At 41.4% G+C, this 19,854-nt stretch overlaps 2 protein-coding genes across 2 annotated transcripts; both read left to right on the plus strand.

The window, feature by feature from the left end:
* Nucleotides 1–905: 905 nt before the first annotated feature.
* Nucleotides 906–19,539, plus strand: LOC144528589 (uncharacterized). The gene is given in 5 exon segments (XM_078267265.1): nt 906–1,307; nt 15,057–16,499; nt 16,975–17,072; nt 17,075–17,438; nt 17,917–19,539. Coding segments are annotated over 5 exon segments (2,916 nt in total). The 5' UTR covers nt 906–1,114; the 3' UTR covers nt 18,735–19,539.
* On the plus strand, nt 7,953–10,652 carry LOC144529220 (uncharacterized). The gene is made up of 2 exons (XM_078268226.1): nt 7,953–8,164; nt 9,674–10,652. The coding sequence occupies exons 1-2, from the start codon at nt 7,953–7,955 to the stop codon at nt 10,506–10,508; spliced, it is 1,047 nt and encodes a 348-aa protein (XP_078124352.1). The 3' UTR covers nt 10,509–10,652.
* Nucleotides 19,540–19,854: the final 315 nt, after the last annotated feature.

The following is a 19,854-nucleotide window of genomic DNA, read 5'->3' on the forward strand; positions in this document are numbered from 1 at the left end:
ATTTGAGCACGTTCTAAATGTCTAGCTGACCAATCAGATTGTCTGGTTGGATAATATATATTGACACATTTACATTTCATAAGTGTTGAATATATATTTTATTGTGATGATTTCTTTTGTTTCATGTCAGTTTAATGACACTTTGTAACTCCCAAGAAAGATAATAAAATATTACCAATAATGTCAGTTTTGTTGAAATTATTTTAATATTTCCAACATTTCTACTTTTCTAAAACTGAATGAAGTAGCATCATAATCTTTTATTGTTGAAACAGACAGTATCGCTGCTGCTTTCTGACAGAGGGAAGTTCAGCAACCGTTTTTTTAGGGCTTATTCAACATTTTAGCTTCTTTTAACGTTTTTGTTTTGTCGACCTTTTTGGCGCTTTTTTTTTAACTAAGTATATAAGTATATAAGCTTTTTGGATAAAAGCGTCAGCTAAATGACATGTAATGAAAAGTAAAAACATAGGTGGGTTTAAAGTGACATTAGTCTAATTTTATATGACAATAAACTGTCAAATAAAAACATACCAATTAACTTCACCTTCAGACAAATAAAAACAGAACAAGAATCAGTCAAGTAGACTCTAATCCATGGGTAAGTTGGGTCCAGATTTTAAAAAAATGAAAGCAACCTTAATCTTTAATAGTTTCTCAGAGCTCTGAAAATGCAATACAACATTTGTCTTTCTTCAGACGTGTTTTTTGATCATTCATGTTGCTGTGTTTTTCTAAATCATCAATCAATCAATCAATCTTTATTTATATAGCACTTTTGCAGCAACCAGCAGGTATCCAAAGTGCTTTACATCAGGAACCAAGAATAAAACAACATATCATACAATACAAATAATGAAACATAGAAAACAGTCAAATGAGAAAAGGTTTCATTTAAACGGGAGGAGGAGACCACTACTACGTATTAAAAGCCATTCTAAACAAATAGCTTTTGAGTTTGGATCTAAAGAAGCCTGAAACGCTTCCGGACTTTTATTTTGAAGTTCAGCAACTAATCTGCACCGGAAGCTGTAGTCTTCACTGCGGCTAACTTCACACTCTGAACAAGATGGCGTCTAGCAGAGCGTCTTTGTTGTGTTGAGAAAGAGGTAAAATGTGTAAAGTCCAGATGCTGAGAGCGTTGGTGGAGCAGCGACTAACTGCGGCTGCTGAAGAGATATTTGGGCTGTTTGAAAGAACGATAGCAGAGTACGAGGAGGAACTTTGTCGTTCAAAAGAGGAGAACGAGCGACAACGGGAGCTACTGGACGCTGTTTTCAGCCCTCAGCTTCGGTTACACAGAGCAGGTTTGGTCCCTTTACTTCTTCCTCTCTCTCTGGTTAAACTGACAGCATGTTTGTTCGTTAAACATTCAGCCTGTCGACGCTTCAAAGCCTCGACTGCTTCTCCGCAGCAGTACAGCAGATACTCGGTTCAACCCGAGGCCCTTAGCTGCAGCTCATTTCCCTTTTCTCCCCGTTTCCTGTTTCCGAAATCGCTGACGGCTGTATGCAATCATCAGCAGTACATACTACATACTGCAGTACATACTACATACTGCAGTACATACTACATACTGCAGTACCTACTACATACTGCAGTACCTACTACATACTGCAGTACCTACTACATACTGCAGATCTGCTGCATATGTTCATCAGTAGTATGAAAATTACAAATTATTTTCAAGGCTGTCGAAGAGAGAGGGTTATCTCTCTGCCCTGTCAGACGCTGCTCTCCCGTGTGTGTGTGTGTGTGTGTGTGTGTGTGTGTGTGTGTGTGTGACTGACTGTGTGTGTGTGACTGACTGTGTGTGTGTGTGTGTGTGTGTGTGTGTGTGTGTGTGTGTGTGTGTGTGTGTGTGTGTGTTTGTGTGTGACTGACTGTGTGTGTGTGTGTGTGTGTGTGTGTGTGTGACTGACTGTGTGTGTGTGTGTGTGACTGACTGTGTGTGTGTGTGTGTGTGTGTGTGTGTGTGTGTGTGTGACTGTCTGTGTGTGTGTGTGTGTGTGTGTGTGTGTGTGTGTGTGTGTGTGTGTGTGTGTCTGTGTGTGTGTGTCTGTGTGTGTGACTGTCTGTGTGTGTGTGTGTGTGTGTGTGTGTGTGTGTGTGTGTGTGTGTGTGTGTGTGTGTGTGTGTGACTGACTGTGTGTGTGTGTGTGACTGACTGTGTGTGTGTGTGTGTGTGTGTGTGTGTCCCTGATGGCGAAGCTTTAACACTGCGATGACAATAAAATGCCAGCTTAAAATGTATTTACAGTATTGAATCAATACTGTAAATACATTTTACTCTTTGTTCTCTTTACTTATATTAATTTATTGTCTGTTATGTTTATTAAATACAGAAATGTTGGCCGTATGAAAAATATAATCATGCATATGTACTCAGTACTTGGTTTGGGCTCCTTTTGCATGAATGAGGTGTTATAGAAGACCAGGATGCTTCAGTAGCAGCCTTGAGCTCTTCTGCATTGTTCAGTCTCATGTCTCTCATCTTTCTCTTGGCAATGGGACATAGATTCTCTATTGTGTGTGTGTGTGTGTGTGTGTGTGTGTGTGTGTGTGTGTGTGTGTGTCTCTGTCTGTGTTTCTGTCTGTCGTGTAGTCAGTAATGGGCCAGGGCCGGCCAAGTTTGATCAAAATAAGTTTTATGAAAAATATTCAAATGTATGTTTAAAAAAAAAGAACTAGTAACAGAACAAGTTGTGTGTGTTTAATGTGTCTTCTCTTCTGATTAGAACGAAACTGTTGAAACCATAGAATAAGGGTCAAACTATTAGGTAACAAGTAACAACAGGCAGACTGTCCCGGCTGCCTTCAGCAGCTAACGTTAGCTAGCTGGCTTTTTAGACCGCGTACCATGGATGTGTTCTGTTGAAAGTTACCGCGACAACAATGGCTTCTCTTCGAAGTGGCGTGGACCGTGTTCTTGGATGGAGTCCAGCGTAAATAAGGACGAGCTGGGTCGAAATGGAAAAACAATTCCAACGTTTTGGTCGTCTTGACACTTTTATTTTGACGTTTCGGTCAATATTTCTCTGCACTTTTTTTTGACTTTTTAAGCTTTTCCCATGTTTTAGTCACTTTTACCAATGTGTTTGAAGATTTTTTCTAAGTTTTTGAAGATTTTCCCCAATGTTTTGGTCACTTTTTTGTGCTTTTTTTTGACATTTGTTTCCTAAGTTTTTCAATGTTCTTTTATACATTTTTCTTTACATGCTATAAAATTGAATAAAACACCCAAATTCAATGAAAGTAGTGAACTGATCATTTGTTTAACTCGTGAAGAGCGTTGTAGTGAACCATCCACGTTATTTTGTTTTAAAATTTGGTTGAAAGAAACCCACATTTCTGATATAGAAACTTTTAGAAAATGGACAGATAGATACTTGTAGGCCACCCTACAATGGGGGTGGCCGCTTGCCAGCGACGAGCGACGAGCGTGAGGGCAGCGTGACGTATGTCAGTGGCTCGAGTCGAAGAAAATAATTCAAGATGGCGGAAAACGCTTCAGCACATCGTATATATATGTATATATCTGATATGTTTGGCATTTTATCTCAAACATTTTGTTAATTTTATCGAGAAATAAATACTTTTAAATCCAAAAACATCGTTCTTGTGACTTGACAATACCTCTGAAGTAAGTAGAGATGGTCCGATACCATTTTTTGCTTCCCGATACCGATCCTGATACCTGAACTTGCGTATCGGCCGATACCAGTGTGTCATATATTTTATAATGTTTTAAGAACTGTATACTATCTCTGTATGGATGATATGATGTATAACAGCTGTATACTACTATCTCTGTATAGATGATATGATGTATAACAGCTGTATACTACTATCCCTGTATGGATGATATGATGTATAACAGCTGTATACTACTATCTCTGTATAGATGATATGATGTATAACAGCTGTATACTACTATCTCTGTATGGATGATATGATGTATAACAGCTGTATACTACTATCCCTGTATAGATGATATGATGTATAACAGCTGTATACTACTATCCCTGTATAGATGATATGATGTATAACAGCTGTATACTACTATCCCTGTATAGATGATATGATGTATAACAGCTGTATACTACTATCCCTGTATAGATGATATGATGTATAACAGCTGTATACTACTATCCCTGTATAGATGATATGATGTATAACAGCTGTATACTACTATCTCTGTATAGATGATATGATGTATAACAGCTGTATACTACTATCTCTGTATGGATGATATGATGTATAACAGCTGTATACTACTATCCCTGTATAGATGTGATATTATTTCTATCTTTGTTGTCAGTCTAGCTCAGGTTAAACTCTTTGTGAAACATGAACGCCCCAGAACGTTCTGTTATTCTCCAGTTTGTCAGTCAGTTATAACGGAAAAAGAACATAAATAAACTACTTTAACATATTTTTTCTTTAGGGCTTTATTACGTGGTATCTGATCGGTGCATTAACTCCAGTACTTCCCGATACCAGCGTTTTAGGCAGTATCGGAGCCGATACCGATACTGGTATCAGAACATCTCTACTTGTAAGACATGGTTGAAGGTAGCACCGGAGAATTTCTGTTCACTGTTGCCAACCAGGGGTAGGCTAGGCACGTCCAGGAGCACACACAAGCGAGTGCATGTCGCTCTCTTTTGTAGCTAATGTGACTGTAGGGTAAGAGTTGACGCCTTGCTGGCCACTTTTCATATCTTTCATAATTCAAACCATGCTTGGCTGGAAGTTTTCATTCTTTGATTTTCTTTTACTGCTGGTACATTTGCTGCTCATGATCTGACCATAGTCCTGAAGCAACAATGCTGTTATGAATGCACAAAGGATATGTTACATGTGTGATTTCTGTCTGATGTAGGCTATTCTATGTCATGCAGTATGTGAACGCCTTCTCTGCTGTTTGGGTTCATGTTTAGTTGCTACTTTGTGCAATAAAATGGTTATTTTATAACAGTGCTGTGCAGAGCCAATGCTGCTGGTTCTGCCTGTGCAAATATATTTTAGCCCGAAAAGGTTAAAATCGACAGGTTTTTGTCTATATTGTTGTGTACAAACTTTTTAGACTGAGCTTTGTTGGTTGAGCATGTTGTAGATCGAGTGCTGATCGGGCAGCATTTTTCTGTCCGAGCCCGACACCGTTAAAATCTCATGTTGTTCTCATACTAATGACACATGTAGGCTATGTTTGTTTGCGTGGAAAGCTTTTATTAAGCAACTGTAGGAAGGCATTCAGAAATGTCAACAGATGAGGTCATCAGCTCACACGGGGCAACAAGCTCACGTTAACAAGCTGTTTAAACCAGGGGAGACTCGTTACCTCCAGGGCCCACGTTATGAAATGAATAACATCGGGGTTAAAATCCCGTTTCTGGTGAGCAAATGAATGAACTTGGCTTTCAGTCTGGGGTTTATTTCAGACACCACACACACACACACACACACACACACACACTGTGTACAAAACTTTCCACCAACTCTGCTCCGGTCGCATCTACACGTCTGCTTCCTCTTTCTCTATCTCTCTTCTGCCCACTTTCCAGACAGTAGACAGTACTGCTAATGCCGTTGTAATGCAGTATATGTTGGAAGGTAAAATTGTTGCTGTTTTTTTCAGTTTGTCCTTTATGCTACTTCTACGTCTTTTTGAAAACTTTTGTACTGGCCCTCCCAAAATACTATTTCTGCTTACGTCACTTGTCTGCAAGTCTCCTGAGAGAGCTCCAGCTGGCTCACTCACAAAAAAAAATTCTATTAAAGCCGTATAGGATATTTGACTTGACAAACTTGTGTTGTCAAGTGCAATGCCCAAGCTGCAATAAGTAACTTCAGACTGGAATGATGAAGTGTTTGGGTTCATTTCTTTAAGGTAGCTACCACGACGGTTGACCTATTCTGGATTAGTCATATACCAGCCTACTTTAGTCACATACCAGCCTACTTTAGTCATATACCAGACTAAAAGCCTACTTTAGTCATATACCAGCCTACTTTAGTCACATACCACCCTACTTTACTTTAGTCACATACCACCCTACTTTAGTCATATACCACCCTACTTTAGTCACATACCACCCTACTTTAGTCACATACCACCCTACTTTAGTCACATACCAGCCTACTTTAGTCATATACCAGCCTACTTTAGTCATATACCACCCTACTTTAGTCACATACCACCCTACTTTACTTTAGTCACATACCAGCCTACTTTACTTTAGTCACATACCAGCCTACTTTAGTCATATACCACCCTACTTTAGTCATATACCAGACTAAAAGCCTACTTTAGTCACATACCAGCCTACTTTAGTCACATACCACCCTACTTTACTTTAGTCATATACCACCCTACTTTAGTCATATACCACCCTACTTTAGTCATATACCAGCCTACTTTAGTCATATACCAGCCTACTTTAGTCACATACCAGCCTACTTTAGTCACATACCAGCCTACTTTAGTCACATACCACCCTACTTTACTTTAGTCATATACCATCCTACTTTACTTTAGTCATATACCACCCTACTTTAGTCATATACCACCCTACTTTAGTCATATACCACCCTACTTTAGTCATATACCACCCTACTTTAGTCACATACCAGCCTACTTTAGTCATATACCACCCTACTTTAGTCATATACCACCCTACTTTAGTCATATACCACCCTACTTTAGTCACATACCAGCCTACTTTAGTCATATACCACCCTACTTTACTTTAGTCACATACCACCCTACTTTAGTCACATACCACCCTACTTTAATCAGCAAATCTATTGTGCTGTATTGGAATAACTGACCCCAGAAAACTCTTTAACAAAAACGGTATTGTTTACTGAACAATAACTTAAATGTCAAATAATATTCAGCCGTTAGATTGAATAACAAAAAAAAAACATAACACAAATCACACCCTTCAAATATGCTAACTGCAGTATTTCTTCAAATGATATTACACACAACTACCCCTTTACCCGTTTCTCTATCAGTTTCCACTTAAAACACTCCAGCTACACAAAATGATTCGTCCTTACAGCAGTTTCAATGTAAAACTTACTCAAACCCTATTAAACCACTGTGTTAAGACAGACACACGCCAAGAGGAAAAAAAAGTTGCGGGCCTGATGGTAGCTCGTGTGGACGTGCAGGACGTTGTCTTCAGTGAAGCAAACACACAGACTTACAGTTAGCTGTTAGTCCAAGAAACACAGCTCAAACACGAAAACAAAAACCAGTCACCAGCTACGGCAAAGTCCTCTTCAGCAGGGAAACACGCTGTCGTCCTCTCCGGTCCAAAATCAGCATCCTCCGAATCAGCAACTCTCCACCATTAGCTCCAACTTTAGCAAGTTGTTAACTCCAACTTTAGCCAGGCACACTAGCACGTTTGTTCTAAACCACTGCTGTTAGACAGGAAAAGTGCCGTAGTGTAGCTACACCTCTTCAGCTTCATTATTCCACTTCGATCTTCTCCAAGCTAACTAGTGTCTCTCGATGTTTAGGCTACTGAGAATGTTATTTTTCATTTGAATGTTTATGCCGCGGCCGGAAAATTAACGAGCGACGTCATTACGTTATAATGGATTATGGTGGGCCACTGCATCGATGCAGCATCGTCCATGTCCGCATCCCGATGCATCGATTATCTGATTAATTTCAACACCTCTACCGGGCGGCCAGCCAGCGGCCCCGGCAGGCTCCCGCAGGCTGTCATGTCAGACTGTGGAGTTTTTGAACTCCGACACTGTCGGAGCAAATGTGCAATTAGCCATCTGAAACGGAGGGATGTGACATCCCTCCAATCTATTCAGCCTTCTTTAGGCGACATTGGTGCTCCAACTGCTTTGTTAATGCCTCTTTGTCTTAGGGTCTCTGGATAGTCTGCGTTCGGTCTAGGCAGTACAATTTCCTTGGGAGCATGAAGAGCTGTTTCTGGGGTACGCCAGAGCATTGGTGTGGCATAGCGCAGGGTGCCATTGATGTCTACCCACGTTGTAGCTGTCTGGAGCAGAGTGAGGGCTTGTTGGTCCTGCTTGGAAAGGGTGACCCCCTTAGTGCTGTAGGGAAGCGTGTCCAGCTGCCAAAGGCGCTCAACATTCAGAGGAGCTCTTCAGATGGTTCTGTGGCCAGGTGAAGGCACTGTTGCTCAGTCACTGTGTCTTGGTTGAGTGACGTTGGACCCTGAAGTGACCAGCTAAGATTATTGCACACAGCAATGGTGCTACCAGAGGGTCCGGTGCGCACTGTTTGGATGGGCATAAGTAAATGTGGCATATCAGACCCAATGAGAAGCAATGGCTGAGCACAGTCCACTGGAGCTAGGGGAAGCTCTCTCAGACGCAAGTATTTCCTTTGGAGCGCAGCCACTGGGTAGAAAAAGTCAGAGGCACAAGCAATCTGCAGTGAAGGCATGTGAGATCTGATACCTCTCCATGGGTGCATGAATGGGGGACACTTGAAGGATAACTCATGAACCATCAAGTTGCGTGACCCTTTGATGAACAGTCCGCAAAGGGAGACTCTCGGAATGTCTGGGAAGCTTCAGCTGCTGCACCACCTGTGGGAGAACAATGCTGCATTCTGATCCATTGTCAAGTACAGCATTAGATTCATTTGTCAAGCATTTATATGTCAATAACGTTTTGAAATTAGCACTTCCCCAGCAAGCAGTACTTTGTGGGCAGTTGTGCTAAAGTTTGCTTGCTAACATAACATAAACTGGCTGGCAGACACCTTGCAATTAACCTCAGACTTATCTCTAGGGTTGGGCATCGAGAACCAATTCCTACTTGGAATCGTTTCAAAAATTACGATTCCACTGGAATCGTTTCTTTATTGGAATCGTTTAGAGGATTTGGTTTCAAATCTGATCAGCGCTTCCCAATTTAATATGTGCAAGTTTTGGTTTCCGAAGCGGCCAGGCGCTTGTTGTGTTGCAGCCTTGGAGCTCAGTAAGCAGCGCTCTAGTCTGGCTTTATTTTACGTTGAAAAAGCAGTAAAACTGCAAACCACCACTGACTTAAAATAAAACTTTCCTCTTATTTGTGAAAATAGGCATGTGACCCGTTTCAACTCCACCCCTCAAAGGATCGGAATCGAGAATCATCAAGAACCGGCATCGAAAGGAAGATTCGGAATTGGAATCAGAATCGGTAAAATCTAAACGATGCCCAACCCTACTTATCTCCCCCTAGCGTTATGGCGGTGAAATGCACCGCGATGCAAAGCAATCTAAGAATCTAAGATGAGCTAATAGCTAATACATCCATGAAGATGTGGGTACACGCGCAACCAGGAGATGATAGACCCTGGGAAGCAGCGGCTAGCTAACATGGCTAAACGTGCTAACACAGTCAACAGTGCTAACACAGCTAGGGGGATTACTCCCTAGTTAGCTAAATGTACTGACTAAATGTTTGAAATAGTTAGCTACAAGTATTTATTTTTTTAAGATAATTTTTTCGGGGCTTTTCCTCTTTATTATAGTGACAGTGCATAGACAGGAAAGGGGGAGAGAGATGGGGGATGACACGCAGCAAAGGGCAGCAGGTCGGATTCGAACCCGTGCCGCAGCAGGACTCATGGTGCGAACTCTCTTACTGGGTGAGCTAGACGCCGCCCCGTTAGATACAAGTATTGACTAAACAGTTGTATCTATTTGATTTTGTTTCCTGCAGATGTTGAGCAGCTGTCAGTGGTTAAAGAAGAGGTTCCCCCTGAGCAGCAGGAGTGTAGCTCCAGTGTGGACCAACAGGAGCCAGAGCCCCCCACACACATTAAAGAGGAACAGGAGGAACTGTGGAGCAGTCAGGAGGGAGAGCAGCTTCAAGGGCTGGAGGAGGCTGATATCACCAAGTTCCCATTCACTCCTGTCCCTGTGAAGATTGAAGATGATGAAGAGAAAGCTCAGTCCTCACAGCTTCATCAGAGACAAACTCAACACATGGAAACAGAAGCTGATGGAGAGGACTGTGGAGGACCAGAACCAGCCAGGAACTCACATCCACTTCTACAACCAGAGACTGAAGACCAGACTGGAGACTCTTCTGAATCTGAGACTGATGACAGTGCTGATTGGAAGGAGACCAGAGAACCTCAGTCAGCTTTAAACTCTCTGAAACATGATTCAAGATGTAAGAAAACATCCAGCTGCTTTGAGTGTGGGAAAAGATTTGGCCGCAAGTCAGATATTAAGAGACACATGAAAATCCACACAGGAGAGAAACCTTTTAGCTGCTTTGTGTGTGGTAAAGCTTTCTCTGATAATGGACACCTGAAGAGACACATGAAAATCCACACAGGAGAGAAACCTTTTAGCTGCTCAGTCTGTAATACATCTTTTACACAGAGTGGACATTTACGGTCACACATGGCCATAGTCCACACAGGAGAAAAATATTTACCTGCAGTGTTTGTAACAAAAGATTTGCCTGGTGTTCTGATGTCAAAACACATAAATGTGTTGTTCATATAAACACAGAAGCTGATGTAGAGGACTGTGGAGGACCAGAACCAGGCTGGAACTCGCATCCGCTTTTACAACCAGAGACTGAAGACCAGACTGGTGACAGTGCTGATTGGAAGGAGACCAGAGAACCTCAATTAGATTTAAACTCTCTGAAGCATGATTCGATATGTAAGAAAACATTCAGCTGTTAATAGTACTGTCTTAACATGTGATGTAGTTATCTAAAAGTACTGACTAAACAGTTGAAATAATAGGCTAAAAGTACTGTATAAACAGTTGAATCAGTTAGGTAAACGTACTGCCTAAACAGTTGAAATAGTATCTAAAAATACTGACTAAACAATTGAAATAGTATCTCAAATTACTGACTAAACGGATGAAATAGCTCGCTAAAAGTGCTGTCTAAACAGTTGTCTGTATTTGATTCTGTTGCCTGCAGATGTTCAGCAGCTGTTGGTGGTTAAAGAAGAGGTTCCTGCTGAGCAGCAGGAGTGTAGCTCCAGTGTGGGCCAGAAGGAGCCAGAGCCCCCCCCCCCCACACACACACACACACATTAAAGAGGAACAGGAGGAACTGTGGAGCAGTCAGGAGGGAGAGCAGCTTCAAGGGCTGGAGGAGGCTGATATCACCGAGTTCTCATTCACTCCTGTCCCTGTGAAGAGTGAAGATGATGAAGAGGAAGCTCAGTCCTCACAGCTTCATCAAAGACAAACTCAACACATGGAAACAGAAGCTGATGGAGAGGACTGTGGAGGACCAGAACCAGCCAGGAACTCACATCCACTTTTACAACCAGAGACTGAAGACCAGACTGGAGACTCTTCTGATCCTGAGACTGATGACAGTGCTGATTGGAAGGAGACCAGAGAACCTCAGTCAGCTTTAAACTCTCTGAAACATGATTCAAGATGTAAGAAAACATTCAGCTGCTCTGAGTGTGGGAGAAGATTTAGCTTCATGTCAGATTTTAAGAGACACATGAGAATCCACACAGGAGAGAAAACTTTCAGCTGTTCTGAGTGTGGTAAAGCTTTTACTCAAGGGGGACACCTGAAGAGACACATAAGATCTCACACAGGAGAAAAACCTTTCAGCTGCTCAGTCTGTAGGAGATCTTTTACACAGAGAGGAAGTTTACTGTCACACATGGCTTTAGTCCACAACGGAGAGAAAAGATTCAGTTGCAGTGTTTGTGACAAAAGATTTGTCACAAACTTTTGTAAACCGTTGAAAGAGTAGCGAAAAGTACTGACTAAACAGTTGGAGTAGTTATCTAAAAGTTTTGACTTAACAGTTGAAAAGAAATGTCCCAGTTTACACCAGCCACTATGAAATTATCCCGGTTGTCAGCGATTACATAGCCGACGTGGTCTTATTATAGCCCAATCATTAACTAAACCCATGTAGAAAGACTAATAAAGCGTCCAGCGTATGATTTTAACTGTGTGTGTGTGTGTGTGTGTGTGTGTGTGTGTGTGTCAGTCAATTGTAGCAGTCTGCGTCTGCATAATCTGTGCAGCCAGCGTTGCAATGAATGCAATGAAAAATACCTTTTCATTCAAGTTTTTCACAAATTCAGTGGGTGAATTTTCCAAAAAATGCTTTAATTCTGAAAAATAAAGTTGGTCCCACACGAAACTCACTCAATGTCTTTTGATATTATTTCTTAGATACAGTATGTAGGCTACATACCAAGAAAATTCATGAATATTAACTGAGATACCCCATTATGTTATGAGCAGAAGGCCTACGTGTGCTGTTGGGAAAATTGGAAATCTGGTCACCCTAGCTAAAAGTACTGACTAAATGGTTGAAATAGTAGCATAGCTAAAGTACTGACTAAACAGTTGAAATACCTAAAAGTACTGACTAAATGGTTGAAATAGATAAAAGTACTGACTAAATAGTTGAAATAAATAGCTAAAAGTACTGAAAGTACTGACTTAACAGTTGAAATAGAAACTAAAAGTACTGACTAAACAGAAGAAAGAGTAGATGTTATTGCAGGAAGGTGTCAACTGTCATCGGTAGATTGGCAGCTCTAACCTGCGTGATGCCTTCACATGCTCCAGTCCACACTGATAGCAGTTTAGTCTAAGAGAATAGACCTTTTTTCACATAAGACATGTTGACATGTCATAGTAGGAAAAGCACAGGGGTCTCATTTATAAACGTGGCGTACGCACAAAACGGGGCTGAAAATGTGCGTACTCCATTTCCCACGCAAAGGTTGTGATTTATAAAAAAACAAACTTGACGGGAGAATGTGCGGTCCTCCATGCAAACTCTGACCCATGCGTACGCACATTTTGGAGACAAAATAGGAATTGGCGACGCAGATGGTGAGGTGGTGAACTGAAGTCAGACTGCAGAAAGTAAATGGGGAAAAACGATTACTCGTAATATTTTCAAGTATTGATGCCTCACGCACATATCACTCTATATCATCCACAATACCATGAAGATTAAATCCAGCAGTGTTATTTGCGCTCGTACTTAGTGATACTTGTTCCATAAACACCTTGTAAAATCCAACTCAATTCTTTAATAAAAATGTGTTCTTAATGTTTAATCGGCGCTGTCTCGCCATCACATTGTCCGCTACGGAGCGCATGCAGGAGGAGGGGATAGCCCGACTGCATGGAATACAGGATAACATCAAATTCCCTACCATTAGATAACGGCAGAACACAGTGTAAATAACTAAATATCTGTCTTTAAAACTGTGCATATATCATCAAATGTCAAAGTCTGGAAATACAGCCGTTAAGCTCTCGCGCAATAGTTACACTTAATGTCCTCGTTATCAGTCCGAACTTTAATACTGTTCGTGACCAAACCTGCATGAAGAAAAGTGTGTTTGCCTATTAGACTTTCTTTCGTCTTCAAATTGTATCTCGGGGTGGGGGATACCACTAGTTGATGCTGTGTTGGCAAGGTGTTAACAATCACAAATTGTTGTAAACAAATACTGTGGTGAACCCGTGTGTAATGCTGCATGATGGCCCTGCAGGAGGACTAACCTCCAATGGAAGAATCAGGAGAAAAAGAGACTTCAGGGACCATGATGATGACTGGCTAATATGCCGATTTAGATTCCCTAAAGCTGAGCTCTTGGATCTATGTATTGAATTGGGTCCAGTAGGGCAACGCGCCGGAACTATGCCATCTGTTGGGTTTTTTCCGGAAGGAAATGTCAGACAGCTAAGTGTTTTTTCTAATAAATATTATATATAATCTTTAACTTTATCACTAAAGCTTGTTTGGGTATAATATATAGTTCTGTGAAATCTTATTATATACATCTGGTATATCGAAGCTGTAATGTCTGCCGTTTTGGACGTATTTTTAATACATGTAGTTATAGATCAGGTTTCCCTACACTGTGCAAGAAAAGGCCGAAATTATAATTCAATTTGCAGCAATTCCTGAACGTCTGAGAAGTTTTTTGCCTTTTCTCTGCCAATCATCATGATTCGGTCTAACAACTGCCAGTGTCATTCATATACTGATCAGCATTCACGAGGTGCTTTGCATTGACTATTTATGGTTAAAAATGGGCGTGTACAGGGCGGGATAAGAGGCGGATTCAAGTACGCAAACTTGTAGGTAATCTCTGATTTATAAAGGGAACTTTGCTTACAGGTGTGCATACACACGATTTTATAAATCTGACTTTATTTTGGCGTACGCCATTTTGGGCGTACGTACACGTATAGTAAGGATCCTACGCACAGTTTTATAAATGAGACCCCAGGTGTATTCAAAACCATTAACAATGGCTGCATTCCACTTAGGAGAGGCCCTGGTATTGTGCATGCTGACTCCCTGAAATAGCTTACTGGGGCACTTAATGGAATTGAGCCATCGTTAAGGTTATCAATTTAAGCTGTGCTTTTCCTACTATGACAAGTCACAATGTCTGCTGTTAAAAGGTCGATAGCTAATACATCCATGAAGATTCAGTACAGATGCAGCCGGGGAGATGATAGAGCCTGAGAGGCACTGGCTAGCTAACGTGGCTAAACATGCTAACACGGTTGTAAGAGCCAGGTGTAGTTCTATTATTTTGAAAGGACAGTTACGGTAATCAAGGCACCTGGTGGGGGCGGAGGAAGCAAAGTAATATTATCTGTTCACCTGTTCTGGTTTTGTGACTAAATGAGGGGGTGAAAGGGGGAAGTCTCACGCTTTTCTAAATGCTGTTTATGACTTTTGGACACAACTTCGTATGCCAGTAACACAATTATGGGATGTATTGAAAGCAGAACCCTTGTTTGTATTAGTGTAAATAAATCTGGAATCCGTGATTATTAAGCGCGTCTGGCAAGTTATTCCCCTACTCAGCCTCTCGGCAGCTAAAATCTGAGTCTCAGATTGCCGCCTACAAAGGTCAACAGTGCTAACACAGTTAGCAGGATTACTCCCTAGTTAGCTAAAAGTACTGACAAAACAGTTGAAATAGTAAGCTAAAAGTAATGTTGAAACGGTTGGAATAGTTAGCTAAAAGTAATGACTAAACAGTTGTCTCTATTTGATTTTGTTTCCTGCAGATGTGCAGCAGCTGTCGGTGGTTAAAGCGGAGGTTCCCCCTGAGCAGCAGGAGCCAGAGCCCCCCCCACATATTGAAGAGGAACAGGAGGAACTGTGGAGCAGTCAGGAGGGAGAGCAGCTTCAAGGGCTGGAGAAGGCTGATATCACCAAGTTCTCATCCACTTCTGTCCCTGTGAAGAGTGAAGATGATGAAGAGAAAGCTCAGTCCTCACAGCTTCATCAAAGACAAACTCAACACATGGGAAGAGAAGCTGATGGAGAGGACTGTGGAGGACCAGAACCAACCAGGAACTCACATCCACAACCAGATAAGGAAGAACAGACTGGAGACTCTTCTGAACCTGAGACTGATGACAGTGCTGATTGGAAGGAGACCAGAGAACCTCCGGAAACTTTAAATTCTCTGAAACATGATTCAGGACTTAAGAAAACATTCAGCTGCTCTGAGTGTGGGAGAAGATTTGGCCTCAAGTCAAATCTGAAGCAACACATGAGAACTCACACAGGAGAAAAACCTTTCAGATGCTCAGTCTGTAAGAAAGCTTTTACACACAGTGGAACTTTACGGTCACACATGAGAACTCACACAGGAGAAAAACCTTTTAGCTGCTCAGTTTGTAAAAAATATTTTACACAGAGAGGTAATTTACAGTCACACATGGTAGTCCACACAGGAGAAAAACCTTTTAGCTGCGCAGAGTGTGGTAAAACCTTTACTGAAAGTGGACACCTGAAAAAACACATAAGAATCCACACAGGAGAGAAACCTTTTAACTGCTCAGTCTGTAACAAATCTTTTACACAGAGGGATAATTTACAGAAACACATGAGAACTCACACAGGAGAGAAACCTTTTAGCTGCTCTGTCTGTCAAAAATCGTTTACACAGAGAGGAGATTTACAGAAACACATGAGAGTCCACACAAGAGAGAAACCATTCAGCTGCTCACTTTGTAAAAAATCTTTTACACAGAGTTGGAGTTTACGGTCACACATGACAGTCCACACAGGAGAAAAGCCTTTCAGCTGCAGTGTTTGTAATAAAAATTTTACACATAGTGGAAATTTACAGAAACACATTAGAACTCACACAGGAGAAAAACCTTTCAGCTGCTCAGTCTGTAAGAAATCTTTTACACGGAGTGGAAATTTACGGTCACATATGGCTTTAGTCCACACAGGAGAAAAAAGATTCAGCTGCAGTGTTTGTAACAAAAGATTTTCCCGGCGTTCTCATGTCAAAACACATAAATGTGTTGGTCCGATGGAAACAGGAGCTGATGGAGAAGACTGTGGAGGACCAGAACCAGCCAGGAACTCACAACCACTTTTACTACCAGAGACTGGAAACTCTTCTGAACCTGAGAAGGATGACAGTGCTGATTTGAAGGAGACCAGAGAACCTCAGTCAGCTTCAAACCATGTGAAACATGATTCAAGATGTAAGAAACCATTCAGCTGATCTAAGTGTGGGAGGAGATTTGGCCAAAAGGGATATCTGAAGCTGCTCTTAGTACAGACTAAACAGTTAAAATAGTTAGCTAAAGTACTGACTAAACAGTTGAAGTAGTTAAAAGTACTGACTAAACACTTCAAATAGCTAAAAATACTGACTAAACAGTAAGATGTTATTGCATCTTTGCAGGAAGGTGTCGACTGTCTGTAGATTGGCAGCTCTAACCTGTGTGATGCTCCAGTCCATGGTGATAGCGGTTTAGTCTAAGATGAGCTAATAGCTAATACATTCGCCCACAGTAAACGTGCACCGGGGAGATGATGGAGCCTGGGAGGTAGTAGCTAGCTAATGTGGCTAAACGTGCTAACACGTTCAACAGTGCTAACATAGCTAGCAGGATTACTCCTTAGTTAGCTTAAAGTACTGACTAAACAGTCTGTATTTGGTTTTGTTTCCTGCAGATGTTGAGCAGCTGTTGGTGGTTAAAGAAGAGGTTCCCCCTGAGCAGCAGGAATGTAGCTCCAGTGTGGACCAGGAGGAGTCAGGCCCCCCCCCCACACATTAAAGAGGAACAGGTGGAACTGTGGAGCAGTCAGGAGGGAGAGCAGCTTCAAGGGCTGGAGGAGGCTGATATCACCAAGTTCCCTATTCACTCCTGTCCCTGTGAAGAGTGAAGATGATGAAGAGAAAGCTCAGTCCTCACAGCTTCATCAAAGACAAACTCAACACATGGAAACAGAAGCTGATGGAGAGGACTGTGGAGGACCAGAACCAGCCAGGAACTCACATCCACATCCACTTTTACAACCAGAGACTGAAGACCAGACTGGAGACTCTTCTGAACCTGAGACTAATGGCTGTGCTGATTGGAAGGAGACCAGAGAACCTCAGTCAGCTTTAAACTCTCTGAAACATGATTTAAGATGTAAGAAAAACATTTAGCTGCTAAAAGTACTGTCTGAACAGTTGAAATAGTAAGCTAAAAATACTGACTAAACACTTGAAATAGTAGCTAAAAGTAATGACTAAACAGTTGAAATAGTTTTTTAAAAGTACTGACTAAATAGTAAGTTGTTATTGCAGGAAGGTGTCGACTGTCGTCGGTAGATTGGCAGCTCTAACTTGAACATGCTCCTGTCCACAATGATAGCAATTTAGTCTAAGATGAGCTAATAGCTGATACATTAATGGAGATAGGAGTGGGTACACGCTTAACCAGGGAGATGATAGAGCCTGGGAGCAGCAGCTAGCTAACGTGGCTAAACATGCTAACATGGTCAACAGTGCTAACACAGCTAGCAGGATTACTCCCTAATTAGCTAAAAGTACTGACTAAACATTTGAAATACTTAGCTACAAGTATTGACTTAACAGTTGTCTGTATTTGATTCTGTTTCCTGCAGATGTTGAGCAGCTGTCGGTGGTTAAAGAAGAGGTTCCCCTTGAGCAGCAGGAGTGTAGCTCCAGTGTGGACCAGCAGGAGCCAGAGCCCCCCACACACATTAAAGAGGAACAGGAGGAACTCTGGAGCAGTCAGGAGGGAGAGCAGCTTCAAGGGCTGGAGGAGGCTGATATCACCAAGTTCCCATTCACTCCTGTCCCTGTGAAGAGTGAAGATGATGAAGAGAAAGCTCAGTCCTCACAGCTTCATCAACGACAAACTCAACACATGGAAACAGAAGCTGATGGAGAGGACTGTGGAGGACCAGAACCAGCCAGGAACTCACATCCACTTTTACAACCAGAGACTGAAGACCAGACTGGAGACTCTTCTGATCCTGAGACTGATGACAGTGCTGATTGGAAGGAGACCAGAGAACATCAGTCAGCTTTAAACTCTCTGAAACATGATTCAAGATGTAAGAAACCATTCAGCTGCTCTGAGTGTGGGAAAAGATTTGGCCGCAAATCTAATCTGAAGCAGCACATGATTATTCATACAGGAGAAAAACCTTTCAGCTGCTCAATTTGTGATAAAAGATTTGTCTTCAAGTCATCTTTGAAGACACACATGAAAACTCACACAGGAGAAAAACCTTTTAGCTGCTCTGAGTGTCAGAAGAAATTTGGCCGCAAGTCAAATTTGGAAGATCACATGATAACTCACACAGGAGAGAAACCTTTTAGCTGCTCAGTTTGTGATAAAAGATTTCGCCGCAAGTCATGTCTTAAAAAACACATGTTAACTCATACACGGGAAAAACCTCAGCTCAGTCTGTAAGAAATCTTTTACACAGAAAGATGTAAAGATGTATAGAAAATGTATAGAAACACATAAGAACTCATAACAAGAGAAAACATATAGCTGCCCAGTGTGAGTGTTTAAAGATTTATACAGAAGACACAACTGACACACCACATGGTAGTTCACACAGGAGAGAGAAAATACACTTGCAGTGTTTGTGATAAAAGATTTGTCCATAGTACTCATGTCATAAAACATGAATGTGTCGGGTGTCAGTCGTCACAGCTTCATCAGAGTCAAACTGAGGAGAACAGAGAGGCAGAGCCTCCAGCCAGCAGATGAACTCAACACATGGAAACAGAAGCTGATGGAGATGACAGCCAGGAACTCACATCCACTTTTACAACCAGAGACTGAAGACTAGACTGTAGACTCTTCTGATCCTGAGACTGATGACAGTGCTGATTGGAATTTGGATTTGATTTATTGTGGCTTTTTTTAAAACTTATTGATAGGATTACATCAGCCCTGAATAACAGTAAATACATGGAAGGAATGTTTCTGGATTCATCAAAAGCTTTCCATAAAGTAAATCATTTAATTGTACTTGCCAAACTTCCTGTAGCTTTGAAGGTTGCACGAGTTCTTAAGAAATAGTAAACATATACTTAAGAAACAGCAAGCCTAATTAAAAGTGCTCTTCTCAAAAAGCAAACATGTTGTTTGAGGTCCCACAGGGGTCAATCCTTGGCCGTCTTTGTTTTTTAAGATAACCGACCTAGCCTCTGTCTCCCAAACTGTGTTGAGTGAAATGAAAATAAACCCTAATTAGTTGGTTCAATTCAAAGTGTTTCCTTCTTTATTAAACTGCTTTTCTGTTCTTTTTGCACAAGATAACTGAGTGATACATTTATAGAGGACTTCGTCTTAAATGCCTCTACTTGTATTGAATCTTGTGTGCTGTTGTAGCTTTTACATTAATGTGAAGACATATAACTCAGACACATACAAGTGAAATGTTTCCACTCACTTCTGAAAGGCTTTTATTTACACTACTGAAACACTCTAATATACACTATTGAAACATTTCCAATAGTGTGTGTAAGAGTGTTTCAGTATTATGGTAACGTGATGACATATAACTCAGACACACACA

This window comes from Sander vitreus, chromosome 14 (genome assembly GCF_031162955.1).
Source record: "Sander vitreus isolate 19-12246 chromosome 14, sanVit1, whole genome shotgun sequence".
In the NCBI taxonomy this organism is placed as follows: Eukaryota; Metazoa; Chordata; class Actinopteri; order Perciformes; family Percidae; genus Sander; species Sander vitreus.

Bases quoted from the DNA above. Each gene is read 5' to 3' on its own strand.
- LOC144529220 (XM_078268226.1), top strand. From the start codon at position 7,953: ATGAAGAGCTGTTTCTGGGGTACGCCAGAGCATTGGTGTGGCATAGCG. The intron at 8,165-9,673 runs GTGAAGGCACTG...ATACAAGTATTG, and splicing joins TCAGATGGTTCTGTGGCCAG to ACTAAACAGTTGTATCTATT.